Source organism: Micromys minutus, assembly GCF_963924665.1.
Source record: "Micromys minutus genome assembly, chromosome: 1".
Lineage (NCBI taxonomy): Eukaryota > Metazoa > Chordata > Mammalia > Rodentia > Muridae > Micromys > Micromys minutus.
In genome coordinates this window covers 258,005,019-258,026,904 of record NC_137969.1, presented here as the reverse complement: position 1 = coordinate 258,026,904, position 21,886 = coordinate 258,005,019, and the positions used below count along the sequence as shown (strand labels likewise).

The window sequence follows — 21,886 nt, the reverse complement described above, 5'->3', positions numbered from 1 at the left end:
GTATCCCCTGTAACCTGACAAGACTTCCAGTGGAGGACCAGAGCATCAACTCAGCCACAGAACTTTATAACTGTAATTTGTACTGCCTACAAGATGGAGCAGAATTTGAGTAAGAGGCCAACCAATGACTAACTGTCAGAGCCCTGACCCAATTAATGATTTCTGTTGTACATGCACACAGAAGCAGAGCATATATGTCATTAGAAAGGCTTCTTCACCCAGCAACTTATGTAGAGACCCACAGTCAAGCATTAAGTGGAGCTTGTAGAATCCTGTGGAATAGAGGAAGGAAGGCTTAAAGGAGCTAGAGGGGTTAAGAACACCACAAGAAAACCCGCAGAGACTGACCTGCCAAGCAGAAAGTACACATGGGACAAACCTAGGCTCTCTGCACACATAAAACAGTTGGGTCTTCCTGTGGGACTCCTAAAGTGGAAGCAGGGGCTGTTTCTGACTACACTGCCTGCCCCAACAGGGCTGCCTTGTCCAGCCTCAATGGAAGAAGATGTACCTAATCTTACTATACCTTGATATGCAAAAGCTAGTTGATATTCATGGGAGGCCTTCCCTTTTCTGAGGAGAAGGGAAGCAGGGGTGGATAGAGGAGGTGAAGTGAAAGGAAGAGACTAGGAGGGGAGGAGCAAGAGGAAACTGTAAACAAGTGTAAAGTAAATAATTTAATCAATAATAAATAAAGGAACAAGACTGGGCTTACGTTATAGATCACTGAGTAAGATGAGTCTAGTTCTGCAAATGAAATGTGCATAGTCGCATGAGTGTGTCCACAGTGACTGTGTAGAAATCCTTGGTAAATAAGATAGCTTTGGATTGGCTAAAGTCTTGTGAGGGGACAGGACACATCTTCTAAGCAACATTGCCCCGTTCAGAACTCATATTATCTCATTTACAATAACAGTCAAGATGATCAATTAGCCTGCTTATTTTAGTCCACCTGCGATGCTAAATAAAGACAAGTAAAAGAAGCTTTCTTATATTAACCTTTGCAGATTCCTGTTGCTTACCTCTGGCTAACAAAATCTAGCCAGTACTGCCACTTCCAGTCCTCCCTTTGTGTGGGATCATTCACCAGAAGGGAAGGGATTCAAGGAATTGAACATTCCCTGGCTTCTCTGTAGGGCATATATAAAACTAAAACTTGACTTGGAAAATCACAGGAAGCTATCTAAGACAGGTAGATCCATAAGGTGAGCCTGGAATTTCTGTAAAACTAGCAGGAAAGACTGTGCCATTTGTAGAACAGAACATCTGCTGCACACAGCAAGAATCCATCTGAAGACAAGCGCAAGGACTCACTTAAGACTGTATGAACCCACTGCATCCGGTCAACATCTGCCTGAGCCTGACACCTGACAAAGAGCGCTCTATGAACTGCAAGAGCCAGTGCGGGCTAAGCTCTCTTGGAGACCCTGTGAGATCGCTCATCTGTGTTCAAGTGATAAGAACACAGGTTGGCTCAGAGCATGTGTGCAATGCCCATGTGCTGGCTGAGCAACAGCACTGAATTTTAAAGGTGAAGTTTCTACACTGAATGTTAAAGGTATTACTTAAAAATGAAAATGCATCATTTGGGAATCTGATTGGGTAGCTCAGAAGTAACTTAACAAATACAACATCCTGAGTTTAATCCCTAGCACTGCAAAGAAAAATAAAATTACCTGTGTTGATTTAAATCAGTATTTTGTTTGTAATCAAGATTCTAATGAACTCAGAACTCATCAGAAAACCTTTGAAAGTTGTACTTTTTTGCCCACAAACCTGTTAAAGATAGTAGACCTTCTTTCTTAACCTGGTGAGTCATAATACATCTTACTTGTGACTATATCTCAGATTATTAACACTGCTGTTTTTACTGATCAAGAAACAAAATCTTGTTTTAGCAGTCATTTCAGAGGCATGAGCAAGCATACAGAAACAGGAAGTAGTCTGAAATCAAAGATTTGGAAATGAATTTGTAAGCTACTTATGGGTAAAAATCCACAGACAACCAAGCACCCACTAGAAGCAGATGTAACAAATAACTACCAAGCCGTGCATTTTAACGTCCAGATGGAGCAATGAAGACGTTTGATCACTGCCATTTCAGATTTTCCTGCTAAGTAGTAATGCCTGCCACGTCAGACTAGGACAGTGGCTGCTAACTCTCCCACAGGACAATGTTAAAGGACAATTTCCTTGTTTCTTACTAAATGGTTACAGAATAGAGAAGAGCTTCACTTCTGTGACTAGAAACTTCATGTCCAGGTTTCATGCTTACCTACTCCCTCAAAAGCTAAGGTGACAACAGGCAGCAAGGGAAAGAACACAGTGGCAGCTACACGCAGACCAACAACACTTACTTCAGTCCAGGGATGTCCAGAAGATTAGTCAGTCCTGTCCAGTTAATCTCTAAAAGCTGTATTTTAAAAAGGAGAAAAACCACTGAATATCAAACAGTTCCCATGTATGACAGCAAATGCAACAGGTCTGTGTGAGCGAGAGACGCATGGTCAGCACCGCCACACGTCCAGTGAGCACCACAGCAAAGATGGCTGCGTCCCCTGCGCACGCAGACAGACCTGCTCAGGTCTTACTCATGATAATGCCAGTTTTCTCTATAAAAACACAGTAATTGCTCTGCCCTTCCTTTTATGCCTGGAATCTCTTCAATTTCTTCTTTATCAAAGTTAACAATTCAGTGATTAGCCTTTGCTTGGTTAGTTTGGATTTTGTTATTTGTTTGTTTGAGACAGAATCTCACTATGTACTCTCAGCTGGCCTGGAACTCATGAAAACCAGGCTGGCCTCAGACTCACGGAGATGCCATCATGCCCAGCATGAATATTCGTGTTTATACACACTCAGAACTGGGAACATGAGTCAGCAGGATGGCCCAGCAGGTCAAAGTGCTGGCTTGCCACACACACCTGGTGCTCTAGATCCAATCCTAAAGATCCATAGTACAGAAAGAAAACTCCACATGAAGACCAGGAAAAGCAAATATTTTGAAGTGGAACATGATGCTAAAGATTATGTTCATTTTCAGTATCAATACCTAGTGATCTCCAAAATTACTACTTAAATTTCTATTGCCAACAAAAGTATTGGATAGAAACATTTCTTCTCCATGTTGTTACCAAAAACAGATATTAAAACTCATCCTTGTTGGTAGTTGATCAACAGTATTTTACTTTGAATTTTTTACTTACATATTCCTATAAATAGAACATGTTCGGTCTATTCATTGGATATGTATAGTCATCTCAGAAATTCTTACACATTTAGGTAGGATTCTATTAAGTAGACACAAACTGTTAAAACTACTGGTTGTAAATACTGATTTTCTGTCCAAAATGGACATTGTGCACAATAAAATGCTCTGTTTATTCTTGTAGAGGACATGTTAAGTGAGATTATGTAGTTTCTCTCTCTTACACACAGAGCTGGAAAACCACATTACTCAAGCGCCTTCTGGAAGTCAGTTACATACAAAGAGTTAATGGGCTATTACAGTGGGGTGTGCACAGAGCAAAGCAAAGGGAAGGAGTGATACATTTCAAAAACTCCTTCATCACTGGTTTCCAGCATGAGAAATAAGAAAAGGCCAGATGGTGGTGTTGCACACCTTTAATCCCAGCACCTGGGAGTCAGAGGCAGGTGGATCTTCTGAGTTTGAGGATAGCTTAGTCTACAGAGAGTTCCAGGACAGCTAGGGCTACACAGAGAAACCCTGTCCTAAAAAGCCAAATACCAAACCAAACCAACTACCACCACCACCAACAACCCAGAAAGGAAAAGAACAGTCAAATTTTAATCTGGACTGTAAATTGCTGTAAACCAAGACTTTCCTGGGTCTACTTATGAATTTGTCCAAAGGCAATCATAACCCCATGGACGAAGCAACCCAGCCCCCAATTTAGATCTTCACAGTAAGACACTAGTTTTAAAACACATCAAAAAAAAAAAAACAAAACTCAAAGCAAAACAAAATCCACTTGATTCCAGAGCTTAGGCAAATGTGCAAGCCACTAGCTTCCCGATCGATAGATACCACAGAGCTGGGAAGGCCATGAGTTCTAAAGCATCTGGTTCTGCACCAGTCACTTTCCTTTCTCTTTCTCCTTAGCAGATACCCTTATGTCAGCAAAGTGTTCTGATTTTATTAAAAACCTAGATTGTGGGGCATGGTGGCACACACCTTTAGTCACAGCACTTTAAAGACAGAGGCAGGTGGATCTCTGATTCAAAAGGTCAGCCTTGTCTTTAGAGCGAGTTCTAGGACAGTCGAAGGCTACACACAGAAACTAGGTCTCATGGATGTCTTCACAGAGGCTCTCCCAGAGCCATACAGATACAGATGAGGAAGCAGCTAAACATCAGACTGAACATGGGGACCCCAAGGAAAGAGCTAGAGAAAGGACTGAAGGAGCTGAAAGGTTTGTACCTTCATGGGAAGAACAACTTCATCATCACCAGCCAAGGCACTGAAGTGGAGAGGGTGATTGAGAGAAGGAACACCTTCATGAAAGAATGTTGAGGGGGGAGGAGGGAGGAGAGTAGGTGGAAAGGGAATAACATTTGAAATAAAAGTACAGAGAATATCCAATAAAATTGAAAAAGAAAAAAAGAAACTAGGTCTCACATGAAACAAAACAATAAAAGTGGAAAACAAAGAAAAACTCAAAACACCTGGACACCTATAGGACACAAGATTGAAAAGAACTTTATGTGGCTACCTCCAAAGCAGGAAGACAAGAACCTACTGCTGAAGATTCCACTTAGTTACATCCTTGAACATGTAGAACTCGAGCTGGTACCCAAATAGAAACTCCCTACACTACTGGAAGGTATATACCGGCCACCAAAGGAGAAAAAATAATCATCGATCTCATCTAGCTACAAACCCACCTACAACAGCAACCTGCCTGAAAGATATATTGGTTCAATAGTGGCAAAAATACTATGAAAGGAGCCAACCACACCTGATACTGTTAAGGTAGCCAAGAACCTGAAACCTACTACTACTATTTTGCCAAATGAGCACAGCAATAAAATGACTCTTACTGACACACTGCTATAACCAATGGCAAGTGCATCACGCAGCCTCCACCACAGAAGGTTCGTGCAGGGGTTGTTAATTGACACAGACCCCAGGACGAGACAACATGCAGACAGTGAAGCATTCAGGATCAGATGGTTGTCTTTATCACACCCCTTCCCTCACAACATGGGCATCTATGGTGAAGCGTAAGCAGAAAGAGCAGCAGCAGAGGTGGTGGGTGACTCCGAGGAAAGCATCTTCCAGACACAGAGCGCTGACACACATATGAGCACACAGACACCACAGCATGGAGACAACCAGACAAAAATCCCAGCACAGTAAAAGAAGTGAGCACAAAGTCCCAGCCGTAATCAAGCAGCTATTTGCAATTGATACCTGTTGGGAGAGGGAAAATAAGTTTTCTTCAAAGGAGTGTCCCAAAACAGGCTTCAGGCTTAAGATTAGTTGATCAATACAAAAATGGACCTCATGGTGTGTGTGTGTGTGTGTGTTTGCTTTCTTTTGTTTTTGGTGCTGTTATTGTGTGGCATTTTGTATTTCTTATTTTGATTTATTGGTTTTCTTTTTTTTTTTAAGAGACAGAGAAAACAAAGTTGAGCAGGATGATGTGGATGATCGGGATAAAGAATATGACCAAAGTATATGAAAAAATTAACATTTAATAAAAGATTAAAATACACCTTTTCTTCTTCTCAATGTATCATGGTACCTTCTCCAAAACTGACCATATAGTCTGGTCACAAAACAGGCCTCAACAGATACAAGAAGACTGAAATAATCCCATACATCCTATCAGATCATCATGGACTAAGGCTGGTCTTCAATACCAACAACAACAGAAAGCCCACATACACACGGAAGCTGAACAACACTCTTCTCAATGGAAACTTGGTCAAGAAAAACAAACAAACAAACAAAAAAACAAAACAAAGAAATTAAACTTTTTAGAATTTAATGAAAATGAAGGCACTACATCCCCAAACTTATGGGACACAATGGAAGAGGAAAACTCAGCTCTGAGTGCCTCCAAAAAGAAACTGAAGAGAGCATAAACTAACATCTTGACAGCACACCTGAAAGCTCTAGAATAAAAAGAATCAAATACGCCCAAGAGGAGTAGATGTCAGGAAATAATCAAACTCGGGCGTGAAATCAGCCAAGTAGAAACAAAAAGAACTATACAAAGAATCAACAAGATCAAGAGCTGGTTCTTTAAGAAAATAAACATGATTGATAAACCCTTAGCCAGACTAACCAAAGGGCAGAGAGACAGTATCCAAATTAACAAAATCAAAATTGAAAGGGGAGACACAACAACAGGAACCAATGAAATTAAAAAAAAAAAAAAAAAACAAAAAAAAAACAAAACAAAACAAAAAACACTTCAGATTCTATGACAAAAGCCTATATTCAACAAAACTAGAAAATTGGATGAAATGGACAATTTTCTAGACAAATAATAGGTACCAAAGTTAAATCAAATAAACCATCTAAACAGTCCCATAACCCCTAAAGGAATAAAAGCTGCCTTTTAAAGAAATCTCCTAACCAAAAAAAAAAAAAAAAAAAAAAAGAAAGAAAAGAAAAGAAAAGAAAGAAAGAAAGAAAGAAAGAAAGAAAGAAAGAAAGAGAAAACTCATCCATCATGATCAAGTAGACTTCACCCCAGTAATGCAGGGATGGTTCAATATATGGAAATCCATCAATGTAATCCCAAACTCAAAGGAAAAAACAAAAAAAAAAACAAAAAAAAAAACAAAAAAAAAAAACCCACATGATCATCTCACTAGATGCTGAGAAAACATTTGACAAATTCAACACCACTTCATATTAAAAGTCTTAGAAAGATCAGGAACTCAAGGCCCATACCTAAACATAATAAAAGCAATATACAGCAAACCAACAGCCAACATCAAACTTAACCGTGGGAAACTTGAAGCAATCCCACTAAAATCAGGGACTCTACAAGGCTGCCCACTCTCTCCTTACCTATTCAATATAGTACTCAAAGTCCTAGTCAGAGCAATTAGACAACAAAAGGAGGTCAAAGGGACACAAATTGGAAAGGAAGAAGTCAAAATATCACTATTTGCAGATGATATGATAGTATACTTAAGTGACCTCAGAAATTCCACCCAGAGAACTCCTAAACCTGATAAACTTCAAAAAGGGGCTGGATATAAAATTAACTCAAACAAATCAGAGGCCTTTATCTACTCAAAGAATAAACAGGCTGAGAAAGAAATTAGGGCAACAATACCCTTCACAATACTCACAAATAATATAAAATACCTTGGTGTAACTCTTAACAAAGGGAGTGAAAGATCTGTATGACAAGAACTTCAGGTCTCTGAAGGAAGATATTGAAGGAGATCTCAAAAGATGGAAAGATCGCCTATGGATTGGCAGGATTACTGTAGTTAAAATGGCCATCTTGCAGAAAAAAAATCTACAAATTCAATGCAATCCCCATGAAAATTCCAACTAATTTTTCATAGAGTTGGAAAGAGCAATTTGCAAATTCATTTGGAATAACAAAAAGCCAGAATATCAAAAACTATTCTCAACAATAAATGAACTTCTTGGGGAAGCATGATCCCTAACCTCAAGCTGTATTACAGAGCAATAGTGATTAAAAAAAAAAACAAAACAACAAAAAAAAAAAAAAACTGTATGGTATTGAAGCAGAGACAGGCAGGTAGATCAATGTAATAGAATCGAAGACCCACAAACAAAGCCACACGCCTATGGTCACTTGATCTTTGACAAAGGAGCTAGAACCATCCAGTGGAAAAAAACACAGTACTTTCAACAAATGGCATGTAGAAGAATACAAATCAATCCACTCTTACCACCCTGTACAAAGCTCAAGTCCAAGTGGATCAAGGACCTCCACATAAAACCAGATACACTGAAACTGATAGAGGAGAAAGTAGGGAAGAGCCTGGAACACATGGGCACTGGGGAAAATTTTCCTGAACAGAACACCAGTGGCTTATACTCTAAGATCAACAATAGACAAATGTGACCTCATAAAACTGCAAAGTTTCTGTAAGGAAAGGACACTGTCAGCAGGACAAAACCGCAACCAACAGATTGGGAAAAGGTCTTTACCAACCTACATCCCATCAAGGACTAATATCCAATTTATACAAAGAACTCAAGAAGTTAGATTCCAGAGAATCAAATAGCCATATTAAATAATGAAGTACAGAGCTAAACAAAGAATTCTCAACTGAGGAGTATCAAATGGCCAAGAAGCACCTAAAGAAATGTTCAACATTCTTAGTCATCAGGGAAATGCAAATCAAAACAACCCTGAGATTCCACCTTATACCAGTTAGAATGGCTAAGATCAAAAACTCAGGCGACAGCAGATACTGGCTGAGAATGTGGAGAAAGAGGAACACTCCCCCACTGTTGGTGGGATTGCAAGTTGATACGACCACTCTGGAAATCACTCTGATGGTTCTCCAGAAAACTGGACATAATACTAATTGAGGACCCAGCTATACCACCCCTGGGCATATACCCAAAAGATACTCCAACATATAACAAGGACACATGCTCCACCATGTTCATAGCAGCCTTATTTATAATAGCCAGAAGCTGGAAAGGACCCAGATGGCCTTCAACAGAGGAATGGATACAGAAAATGTGGTACATTTATCCAATGGAGTACTACTCAGCTATAAAAACAACGACTTCATGAAATTCTTAGGCAAATGGCTGAAACTAGAAAATATCATCCTGAGTGAGGTAACCCAGTCACAAAAGAACACTCATGGTATGCACTCACTGATAAGTGGATACTGGCCCAAAAGCTCGGAATATCCAAGACACAATTCACAGACCACATGAATGTAAGGATGAAGGAAGACCAAGGCGCGGATGTTTCAGTCCTTTTTAGAAGGGGGGGGAACAAAATTCTCAAGGGAGGAAACATGGAGACAAAGTGTGGAGCAGAGACTGAAGGAAAGGCCATCCAGAGACTGCCGCACCTGGAGATCTATCACATAGGCAGACACCAAACTCAGATACTATGTGAGCATTAACAGAGATTATTAACTTGACAGATCTACAATTACCTAAAAGACAAACATCTGGAACGCCTGTAAGGATTATCTCAACTACGTTAACTGAGGGGAAGACATGCCCTAGATGTGGTGACATCATTCCATAGGCCAGAGTCCTAACCTGAATACAAAGGGAAAAGCTATACAAGTATCCATCTCTTGGTGTTTCCTGGTTGTGGAGGCAATGTCACCAGCCCCCTCAGACTCCTGCTCTATAACTCCTCCATCGTGATGGACTGAACCTCCAAACTGGGAGCTGAAATCAAGCCTTTCCCCCATAAGTTGCTTTTTTCAGGGTTAACATAGGCAAAGGAAAAGTAACTAGTGGACAGTGTGAGAAAATGAAAGGTAGCATACTCAGGTGAGAGGAATGTGTAATTGGGCATGACAAGGGTCTGTTTGTAGGTATAAGGATAAGTGTGAGAGAAAGTGAATGTTAGAAAATGAGTAGGTTTCTTCATTACTTTAATTGCTATGAAGAGAGACCCTGTGCAAGGCAGCTATTAAGAGAAGCATTTATGGGGAGTCAGTTCTAGTGGGTTGGAACCCATCATCACCATGGTGGCAACCGGCACACAGGCATGGAGCTGTAGCCAAGAGCTTACATCTCAACCACAGAGAGAGCTAAGTGGGAATGGTGTGAGCTTTAGAAACCCCAAAACCTAGCATCAATGGACATACCTCCTAATGCTTACCACTGGTACAACCAAATAGTTCTACCAATCTGGGGAACCATCCAAATACATGAGCCTATGAGGGTCATTCTCATTCAAACCAGCAAGAGTCATGAGAAAGATCAGTTGTCCAAGTGCAGGTGAGCACGGGATAGAGTGCACACGTGAGAAGCTGTGAGTAGGCTCATGAGGAAGGCAATCATGGCAGCTCTTTGAGAACTATCCTTGGAAATGCAACTATCTGGTCCTTCCTGATTTCCCTAAAAACATGTTAGGACAATGAAAGCCAGGACCTCTGGATGACTGAAGATTTCTAATTCAGTAAGCTAAGGCATACATGGAATGTGTATTTCTAAACAGAGCAAGTCATCTCTGAGCTGTGGCAGATGAAAGAATGTCATGTTTTACCTGGAACAACAAAGCATGTACGCAAATTTCATGAAAACCACAGAGATGAGCCACTGAGATGCCAAGTCTGATGACCTGGGGCCTATGGTAGAAGGAGAGAACTGACTCCTATAATTTGCCATCTGACTCTGACATGTGTACCACAGTGGACACACACACACACATACACACACAGTAAAAAAGAAACAACTGGGAGTGTCTGAGGGATGTAGCAAAGCTGATAGTGTGAGAACAGCAACTGACCCTAAGCAACTTGGGAAGCTGGTTACAAATGCAAGCTGATGGCTGGCTCCACAAGTCTTCCATGGAGTTTTACCCCATGTTTTAATTTATTAGCTCTGGGCTGGCAGTAAAGTTAAAAAATACTTTCCTTGTGTTTTCAAAACTCATGACTTAGGCAAGAAGAAGAAAGAAAAATCTGCAAAGAACACTACTCCGAGTTCTTAGGGCCTAGCCAGGTGCCCTGTTTTGTCTGAGGCAGCTCTGGAGAGATTGAGCAGTCTGAACCGGGACTGGTGAGACAACTCATGCTGGACTCCAAGGAAATGCTGAAGACCAGAGAGCCACGGCACAGGGACAGAGAGGACAACTGGGCCCTGTGTATACACATCTGCATGTTGCATACATCAGCCAGAAAGAGCATCTCCTGTAGGGCTGTGGACACGGAGAGCAGCCGTCACTGTAGATGGGCACAAGGAGAGCCTTGCAGTGCAATCCTCTGGGGCTTAGCCGGCCCTACAGAAGACTCAGCAGAGGAAGGAAAGCATCCCGTCAGAGGTCTACTGTACAATAAAATTCCTTCATTTAAGAAATCCCTCTCCTTCTTTGGCACTCCCTTTACTTAAAATATTTTAAGTTCTGGAATTCTAGCCCAGAAAGATTCAAGTTTTTCCTATTATAACTCTAAAAGGAAGACAGTTTTGCTTAATAAAGAAACCCCCTTCACCTGGCTGAACTCAGTCTCCAAAGAAAATCACATGGAGCAAGCCTAAGTTGTCCTGTGGAGGGCTTCTGGAAAAGACCTGCTTTTATAACCTCACAGGGAAAGCGTTTTAGAATGTATTAGACAGCACTAGCTGTCGCCAGCAGAAGGCTCAGAGTGTTATCAGATAGGGTCTGGGACTATAGCACAGATTGTATTGGTTTGCTTTCACTGGCCTGTCTCCTATTTCCACCAATTACTTGGAAGGTGCGTTTATTTGTGACTTTGTTCTGCAACTATAAAAATTTCCTCAAACTGTTACCACATTTGGAACATGAAATTTTGGAAAACCTAAATCTGTGTTCCCAGGCCAAGGACACTCATATAGTTGACTCCAAAATAAACTATCTTTTATCCCCTTTGAAATAAGAGCTGTAGTTTTACATTGATACAAACCCATTAGGATGTATGCTTGAGGCAGAGCCGAAATCTACCTACATAGACTGAGTTCTCCATACATATCCAAGGACAAAAAGGAATCCACCTGGTTCTTATAAATTATTGTTACTTTTATGTATGTACTTGTGTGGGTGCATGTGCATATGTATATATGTGAGTAGGCTAGAGATTAACACTGGGTGCCTTCTTCCTCTATTGCTCTTCACTTTTAAGACAAGGTCTTTCTAAACACAGAGTTAACCAACTTTCTAGACTAGCTTTCTCAGCAGATGGGCAGTGAGCCCTGGGAAAATTCCTGTCAGTTTGCCCAGCCCCCGGCACTGGGTTTCTAGACATGTGCTACCATACCTACATTTTTGACAAAGGTTCAGCATCTGGGATCAGGTCCTTGAAGTATGCAACAAACAGACTAGTCTCCCTATCCCTCCTTTTGATTATCAGAACTCTTTCTTTCAGTCCCAAAAGATTCAAAACCTATTGCCTGACACACAAGAGCCAAGGACTGTACCACTGGGGTCCATCCTATCTGTTATCAGAGTATTTACCCATATTTTCCCGTATCCCAGCATCACTCTAGTGCTGGAACCTCAGTGAAATGCTAACCTATATGTAATTCTTTAACAGTGTAAAGGCTCACTGTGTGCTCTTCAGAGCACAGACGTTTAATTGTGAGTTAAGGGGTAAGTAGTGTCACTCCTCTGTCACAGAGGGGGACTGGGGACCTAGGAACTGGCACAGAAAGAAGACAAGGAGTGGACATCAGGTAGAGCAGAGCTGTCACTGAGACCCCACACTCAAGTGCTCCCTGGCCCCAAAGCACACTTCCACTATTTCACTTGGACTGTTCACTTGGCCGCACACTTCATCATGTTAAGAATTTTCAGGGTTTGTTCCTCAAGTATCAGATTATCAAACTAATTAAACAAACTAGAAAGCAGAAAACATGAAACTGTTTTATATGAGTCTCTGGCACTTGTTTCTGAATCATCTGGGCAGTAAAAATACAGTAAAACTAAAAGGCCCTTTTGGTTGTTTTTTCACCAGACTCAGGAAGAATTATTTGGCAGCTAACAGCAATAAGTTCTCATATTTTCCAGCTGAAAGCAACTGAGGAAAATTCCCTTCCCTCTAAAGCATGTTCAGTGGCCTTATTCACCATATAAGGAAAAGGGTGACTGCACATTTCAACCTCATCCGTCTCTTCCAGGCCCTCCAACAGCCGCTGCAAATTAATATTGTGACTTATTTTACAAGTGCCTTTATCTGTGGAAGAACAAAACCACCAAAGAGCAGTTACGTTCTGAAGAAAACTAAAGGTCTTGGTTTGTTTTTCTAAGAAATAGGATCTTTATATTAAGAATATTTACAAAGTCAGATAAAGTTTTTAGCAACTTATTAAGGAATATTTTAAATACTCAGTAAAGGAATCAGCTTTTACATAAACTGCTTTAAAGAAAAACTGGTAGAAGAAAAAAGTTGTATCTTAAATCTTTTATAGATTTATTTCTCAAATTTTTAATAAAGTAAAAATTAGTGTATTCCTTGATAGCTTTTGGAAGTGTAATGTACATCATCTACTTGAACACATTCAAAGTAAGGAAGAGAAAATGATTCTGCTGAAGGCAACAGTGTGAGCTCATGCAGAAAGCCCTGCCTATGCTGCACTTGGTATGGCCTAGGCACGCTGTACTTTTGAAACCAAGTAATAATTTTCAATAGGTCTTTGGAGCCAAATTATACTCATTAATATCCCCATTTTAAATTACACATGATGTTAGTAATCCTTAACTCCCAGAAAACTTGCCAAGGATCATAAGCAGTATCCCTCCTAAGAAGCAGCTCACCTAGACTCCCTGAACTCTGGAAATAGATGTGCCCTCCACATTAGTAATAATCGTCTCTGCTGTACAACTTTCAAAACTACTGTGGGAACTTGTCCTGGAAGACACAAATCTTGAAATCAGTGAGGTGCACAGTTAGGAGTAGAGAGATGTGCCTAGAATGGGAGAGCTTGCCTAGCATGCACAAAGCCCTACCTTCAATTCTCAGCACTAATAAAGGAAGGATGGAAAGGCACTGAGGTAGCACTCACTCACCATTGGCTGCAGGACTCAGGCAAGGGTAAGAATAGCTTTGCCTTCCTGTTTCCATTCTAATAGTGTGTAACAAGCATAGAGCACTTACAACAAAAATGAAAAGAAATATCCAAAAACATAAATAACAACAGCATGCTTAGCCGAGTGTTAAAAGACTAATCAAGAATTCCACATAAAAGCACAACACACAGAGCTACACATGTAGTTCATCAAATACTGCCCCCAGCCCTCAGTGTCTCAGGAGGGAAGTCAGAGGGAGATGTACAGACGTAGCATCACCTTAAAGTGTTTAGGGATATAAAACCTGTACCAGACTAGCCTGGGTCTACGCCAAAGCTCTAATACTTCATTGCTGGGTAACTTATATGAATAGATTTCTTAGTGTCAGTACAAGGAAACAATATTTAGCTTTATAAGTCTGGAGATTAAATAAGCAAATAGTATAAAAATCATATTTAATAACAGGCCAAATGTATCTTCAATTTACTTAGCTAAAAATAGTGGAAGTTGTTTTTTATATTCAGGAAAGATCACTGTTTATTAAAAGATAAAGTCCTCACTTAAGGCATATGGAAGTTAAACACTCAGGAACCATGCATCGGAGAGAGAAGAGTTAAGGGCAGGATTTTGCTCCTTCACTCTACCCTTCTGTGTATCCCTGTTACTGCCAACAGAGGACAGATAAACATGATGTCATGAAATAAATGCCTACTTACTGGTTTCCTAAGGAAGAAGATGGACAAAGCTCCAACTAAAGGCATGTCTCCAATTAGGGGCTCCAGGATCACCCGCATTGTCCCATGGATCTAAACTCAAGACAGGAAATCACAAGTCAGAAAACAGCACGTGGCCTCTCACTTTATCCAACTATAACCACAAATACAACTTATTTCAAAACCTTCCTAGCTAATAAAAATCCTATAGCTTTTCTTTCTGAATACAGCCTGGAAAACTCTAAAATAAAAATTTTTAAAACTTACCTGAATACTTTTCACACCAGCTCTACAAAAATATCTTTTGATCTCCAAATCAATCTCACAATTTCCTACAAAACTAGAAAAGAAAATTCTGCATTACATAAAGTGAGTGGAATCAATCATTCTCTTAGCTACTATCCATTAAGATTCGACACTGCAAAGTATGTAATCAGACAGAACAACGGTAAAACAGAAATACTCATACTGTAGGTAAAACGGATTGAAATGTAGCCGACACCACAAGATTATTCTCTCGCTCTGTGCTCTATGGGCGCTGCTGTCACCTGTGAGGACCACTGTGCACGTGCTCTTACTTTTCCTACAGTGAAAATCTTAAATAAACTTACATGTCCAACACATGGGAGGCTGGAGCTGAGAAACCAGTTTAAGGTTAGTGTGGACTATAAACGTGACACCCTGTCTCAAAAGAAAAACAAAACCACGGAAATGAAATGGATGAGGCTGGAGCACAGTTATGGCTGCCTAGCATGTAGGAGCTCTGGGTTATACAGAGTCTCACACAATTCTTAGCACTCAAGGGAATTAGCAGAATGGCATCGTCCTTATCTCCAAAAAACCCAGATCCCATCTCAAAAAGCAAAAACTGCAAAAGCATGTAAATATGTAGTTTCAAAAATATAGGAATAACAATGTATTGTTTCTGGAGCACTCATTTGATGAAGATGTTTTTATGTGTATAACACAACTAAGGTTATTTTGTCAACAGTAGATCTAACCATCTTTTTTCTTAGTCACAAAAATTCTCACTCAGATGCTAAAGGGTTTTATGGTGCTAAAGGTTACAAACAGCTTATTTTGTACCTTCACTTTACTCAAGAGATTAACTTCATATACAAATGTAAAACAAATGTTTTTTTACTATGATAATTCCAACATAAACATGAAACCCTAATGCATTCCACAAGGGATGGCGTGGGATTTCATCTGTCTTAGCTGAGATTACTACTGCTATGAAGAAACACCATGACCAAAAACCAAGTTGGGGAGGAAAGGAGTTATTTAATTCACAATTCCATATAAGTTTTGCAAAGGCAATGAGGGCAGGAACTCAATCGAGGCAGAAACCTGGAGGAAGGGGCTGATGTAGAGACAATGAAGGCGTGCTCCTTACTGCCTTGCTCTCTATGGCTTGCTCAGCTTGCTTTCTTACAGAACCTGAGACCCCCACCCTAGGGATGATGATACACACAATGAGAGAGTCCTGGCAGGTCAGTGACTAATTAAGAAAATGTTCTACAGGCCTGCCTACAGCCCTGAGCTTATAGAAGTTTTTTTCTCAACTGGGGCTCCCTGATCACAATGATTGCAGCCTGTGTCAAACTGACAACTGACAGCATGACCCCTGTCCTTGCTTCTTGGGAGCAGGGTCATCATAAATCTCCTTGTGCAAGTCCGGGGAGTGTGATGGACAACGATCAGGAAGAGCCTAAGCCAGTGGTTCTTCCTTCCTAATGCTGAAACTCCTTCTATAGTTAGTCCCTCGTGCTGGGGTGGCTCCAACCATAGAATTATTTTCATTGCTACTTCATAACTATTGACCAATGTCTCAGTTCCTAAGACCATAAAAAATATGTTTTCCAATGTTCATGACCCACAGGTTGAGATCTGCTGGTGTAAGCACATGAACAAAATTATTGTCTACCCTGCTGCTAAGTCACCAATAACCTGTTATAAAACTAAAATAAATGGAAACCTGCAAACGTCAGGGGTGAGGAGGTAGGGTACATCTTGAGGACAGGACAGAGACCTGGGATAAGGGAGGTTCCCAAGAACCAATGGGGTGGCCTTAGCTGTGACTCACTACGTTGGAGATATGGAACCTGAAGAGACCATCTCCTTGCTCCATACAAGTACCCCAATGAAGCAATACAGAGACCAACTCACCCACAAAACTTTCAACCCAAAATTTATCCTGTCTACAAGTGATGTAGACACAGGGGAGGGAGCAGAGACTGAAGGAATAGCCAACTTGAGACCCATCCCATGGGCAGGCACCAATCCCTAACACTATTAATGACACTCTGCTATGCTTGCAGACAGGAGCTGTTGTCCTCTGAGAGGCCCCACCCAGCGGGTGACCCAGACAGATGCAGACACCCACAGCAAACAGTGGATGGAACTTGGGGACTCTTAAGGAAGAACTGGAGGAAGGATTGCAGTCCCAAAGGGGATAGGAACTCCACAGGAAGGCCAGCAAGGGCAGTGGAAAAGGAGGTGCCTACCTCACAGAAATGCAAAGTACCAGAATTGGGGGAGATACCTAGGGGGATTCCCACCAGCCAGAGAATGGGAGGGTGGAGGAGTTGATCGGAAGGGAGGCACTGATCAGGATATAAAGTAAATATAAGAAAAACTGCCATGATTTCTTTTTCCCTTTAAACAATATAAACCCTAACACGTTTGTTTGTTTGTTTGTTTTATTTCCTAATTCTTAATTTTTCCTCTATCTTGCTGCCAATGTAGCTAAGGTCTTTGTCTAAAGCATACAACAATAGTAGAGTATTTATACTATTAAAGCTACTTCTTTCGATGATATCCATTAAAGGGACTACTCAAGTAATGTGTTTAATGCTGAAACAATGAGTGAGCGCAAAGTGTCTATCCGCATAGAGCTAGTGGACCCCACGGCAGGCTTTCCAGAGCATGGATAACATAAGACAGACAATATGCCTCCTCCTTTATTCTGTTGATGACAATGAAGTTTACACAAGCATCAAATAATTTCAAACTAAAGATTTTCCCATAGTAAAAACATTGAACATTTCTTTCTAGAAGTAACTGGTGAAAGAGTCTAAACAATTTTAATATTAGTGTACTCTTGAAACTTACAAATGATTAAAAAAAAAAAAAAAAAGAAAACAAACTCTTCTTCGTGTAGCCTCAGAAAAGACTAAACTCTAACAGCCATCTGCCTTGTTTACTCTGAAAGTCTTTCACTGATGGCTAGGGCTTACTGCTTTGGACTAGGCTGGCTGACCATACCATGTCTCTGCTTTCTCCATCCTGGGACTACTAATGCACCACCATGCTAGTTTCCTTAGTGTCTGGGGACTGAACAAAGCAACCATTTTACCAACCAACTACCCATCCTGTTACAAGTGAGATTGTCTTTATTCCCTTTTAGGACTTTTAATTGTTAGTGTACAGAAATGCAATTGATTTAACTGCATTTTGCTATTTTGCTGAATTCATTTTAGTGTTAAGAGGCTTGTTTGTTTTGTTTTGTTTTAAAGACAGAATATTACTATGTAGCCCTGGCTGGCTTGGAACTCAAATGTAGTCGTTACCTCCAAAGTGCTGTGATTGAATGCTATCACACCTAGTTTCTCTCTCTCTCTCTCTCTCTCTCTCTTTCTCTCTCTCTCTCTCTCTCTCTCTCTCTCTCTCTCTCTCTCTCTCTCTCTGTGTGTGTGTGTGTGTGTGTATTTTCTGTAAGATCTAATTATGTGTAAAGACTGCTTTTCAATTAGGATTTCTAGGTTAAACTTTTTTTAAAAAACCATTTAAAACTGACTTTTGTTAAATGCGTCTTCTGTATTAACGGAGGTAACCATGGAGGTCTCCTACTCTACACCACTTCCTTCTTAAAGCAATGTATTTTACAGACTGGCTTTCATATCTGAATCACATTTGTATTTTGGGAATAAATTCTACTTGTTGATGGCATATAATCTATGCTATTAACTCATCTTGCTATATTGTGTTGTATATTATTATATTAAGTTCGGAAGAATTATTTATTATAGTTTTCTTGTACAGTATACAATTTCTTTAAATCACCACATTTTTAGAGATTTGTTTTATTTTACATGTAGGGGTGTTTTGCCTGCACCTATGTCTCTGTACATGTCATGTGCCCACGGAGTCCAGAAAAAGGCACTGGATCCCCTGGGGCTGGAGTTACATATGGCTGTGAGCAGCTACATGAATGCTGGGAATTAAACCAAGGTTATCTGGAAGTGCTGTTTACTACTGAGACAGCTCTCCAGCTACGTTATACTTAATGATAATTATCTAAACCGTTAGCAACTCAAAGGTTGTTAACATGTAGAAAGAACTTAGTCAAACTGCAATGAAGAAAAGCCAAGATATTTATTTACTCCTTCATCCTATACATATTATTAAATGAATACTATGTGTCAGTAGCCATGACGAAAACTTACCTAATCTGAAGGTCCAGAATAATTTGTCTTTTGTCTACATTTTCAGTATAAACCTTAACACCATTGACTCTAAGGGGCTGAAAAAAGAAATAGCTTAATTCAAAACAGAAAACAGCTTAAAGGCAAATATAACTAACAATAACAAAATAGACAAATGAGTTAAGCATTAGACTATGAGTATAATTCTGGTTTCACAGTTTAACTTTGACCATTTATTTAGCTTGTGTTCTTCAGCTTTCTGTCTGTAAGATGTAAGTAATAGTAGCATCATGTGAGATCACTGTGAAGTTAAGTAATACACAGTAAGGACTCAGTAACATGGGCAGTGTTGAGTTAACATGTAATGACTACATTTGCTTTTACTGTGAAGCCCCTTTACCCTTATCTCTTTCTATTTACTGATTCTTTTCTTCTACTCTATCCTTATTAATATTTCTAATTATTTTAAATTTATGTTTTACAAGTTTTCAGTTTAAATTTTCTCCCAAATTGGATCTTTGAGTGGATAAAAGAGATAAGGCATAGCTGAGTGTGGCATTGCAGGCCGATAACCACAACACTTAAGCTGAAACATGGGACTGTTAGTTCAAGGCCAGTATGGGCTAAAAATTAAGACTCTGTCGGAAAGAATACTAAATATAATGTGCAGATAATTGAATATACAACCACAAAAGGCCGATCATATCTTATGTTGTGTTTCTTTTTTACCAAGACTTATTTTTACTAATATGCATGCTGGGGCCGTAAGAGAGTGTCAGATCTTCTGAGTTGGATCCATAGGTGATGGTAAATTAATTGTTATGGGTCCTAGAATCAAACCTGGATCCTCTGGAAGAGCTCTGAATCACTGACATGTCTCCCTGGTCGACAAGCTGTGCTGAAAGGCCAGCCTGTGTTTCATAGCAAGACTGTCTCAAGAAGCCAACAAATAGATGGAGACACACAGAAAGAGGGACAGAGAGGGAGAGGGGTAGGAAGACAGACAAAAGGAGAGGGAACTGGTTGGAAAGAAAAGGTGGGTTACAGTAGTGGGAGGAGGATAGAGATGGTGATGAAGGTACAGGCATAGTGTAACGCATGCATAAAGTACAACAAAGCATGAAACAGCCACAAATTTAAAACTAATACTACATATAGATGCAAAAAACTCAATGGTTTCTTAAAATAACCATATGCTAGATTTTTTATTTAATCATAAAATTTTCTACAATGTACATCAAGTAATTATTTTTCATTTAACTTTTAAGAAATGCTGAAAAACTAACAAATATAGACAAAATCAATGTCAATAATTTATGTAAGAATATTTGTGTAAACGAATATGTTTATACACACACAGAGGAAGAGTGAGAGCAGAGCACTTCTCTATATACTGACACACACACACACACACACACACACACACACATACACAATGTATATACATACATACATACATTTGTTAAGGTTAGTAAACTGTATTTAAAATTGTCACTATTTGTAAAAAGTGAAAACAGGGCTGGAAAAATGGTTCTGTGGTTAAGACCACTGTTTCTCCTCCATGAACACATGCATGCACGTACGGCATATTCTCACACAGATACACATACATAAACAAAAATAAAAATTAAATTTCTAAAGTAAAAAGAAACAACAAAATATAAAGAATAGCACAATGAAGTGAGACAACAAGCCCACGTCCCAAAGAGCAAGAAAAGTCAGACTACATTGTTGGGAAGAAGAACCTAAGAAATTTGTGGACTTTTCAATTGGTCTTTCTAATAAAGAATTTCCTTCAGAGCCTGGAGAGTGGTTACAAGCATTCTCAGCAATCCTACTGTGTGCACATGAAAGGGTGCTGAAGAAGGACAGAACTGACCTGCTGACCCACATCCACTTTCGTGAAGCTGAAGGTGCTGAGGTGGGCATTTGCTCCACGCACAGCTGGCTCTATGGTTTCTCGAAAGAGCTTCTCAATAAACTGACAAATAAAAGGCCACATGTGCTTTACAGTCTGGAAGGAAAGGATGTCATGTTAGGTAACTGCTATGATATTCGATACATTATGTAGTCGAGTCACTAAGAAGTATTAAAATCATGTAGTCTATTAATCTGGCTTTGAAAGCTAAAACAAAAGGAGAAATGGTCCTGTTATTTAAAATCAGTCCTGCAAAACGTGTTCTAAACATTAAGCATTTACTCTAACAATAAACTACTGATTAGCCCATATGCTGCAGAAATTAGCTCTTTTATTTAGCCATTCTGTTTAAACATGTCTGCACAGCAAATAATCACTAAAAGTCCCATGGCTTCAAATGACTGTGGGAAAACTTAAGCTACAGATAGGCCTTGGGTTGGAAGTGTGGCTCAGTGACTCACATGCCTCTTGTCAGTAAGGCCCTCAGTTTGATTTCAATACCACAATAAAACTAAACTAAGCCCAACAAAAACCACATGGACTTCAGTAACTACTCCTGCATTTTAATAACCACAGTATGTGCTATGGGGTGATACCTGTCTAGCTAGGGTTACCATATTACCTTAGAGATGCTCAAACACAAGGCAAGAGAGATTCAACCTAAAGCTTACTGAAACAAAAACATCCCTTAAAAGGTATTGAAGATTTCATATACTTTATAATCTTTGGTAAATAGTAAGATTTCAATGCATACTATCAAACCTTTAAAAAAAATCAAGTACTGACAAAAATATATTCATATATATATATATAATATATATATATATGCTAAAAAAAGAAAGGAAAAAAAGGACTGGGACAACGGTCAAAAAAAAGTATTATAGACTGGTAATTTGGGATGAGTTATTTTTCTCTTCATAAGAATGTTTCCAGAATGATTGCTGTGATTTCTATAAAGCAGATGTGAGCAGTCTCTATTCAAGAAAGAAGACATAAGGCCATACAAGCACATGCATGAATCTTCTTAGGTCTGTGACACAGCTCCTGTTCTCCTTAAAGGAAAGTCACACACTGCTTGCAACAGTCCTCTGGGGAGCAGAAGCCTGCTCATTGCAATCTGAACTCAGTAACACT

General features: G+C 39.7%; 1 protein-coding gene across 2 annotated transcripts in view; it reads right to left on the bottom strand.

Annotated features, from left to right (window-relative positions):
- Positions 1-21,886, bottom strand: part of ESYT2 (extended synaptotagmin 2) — a 90,161-nt gene that overhangs the window by 31,838 nt on the left and 36,437 nt on the right. For both annotated transcript variants that reach the window (XM_080929517.1, XM_080929518.1), the window contains exons 3-7: positions 20,714-20,848; positions 18,856-18,932; positions 14,675-14,747; positions 14,411-14,500; positions 2,358-2,413 (exon numbers count right to left, since the gene is read on the bottom strand). In XM_080929517.1, the coding sequence (XP_080785643.1) occupies positions 2,358-2,413; positions 14,411-14,500; positions 14,675-14,747; positions 18,856-18,932; positions 20,714-20,848 (431 nt within the window). The remainder of the gene's footprint in view (positions 1-2,357; positions 2,414-14,410; positions 14,501-14,674; positions 14,748-18,855; positions 18,933-20,713; positions 20,849-21,886) is intronic.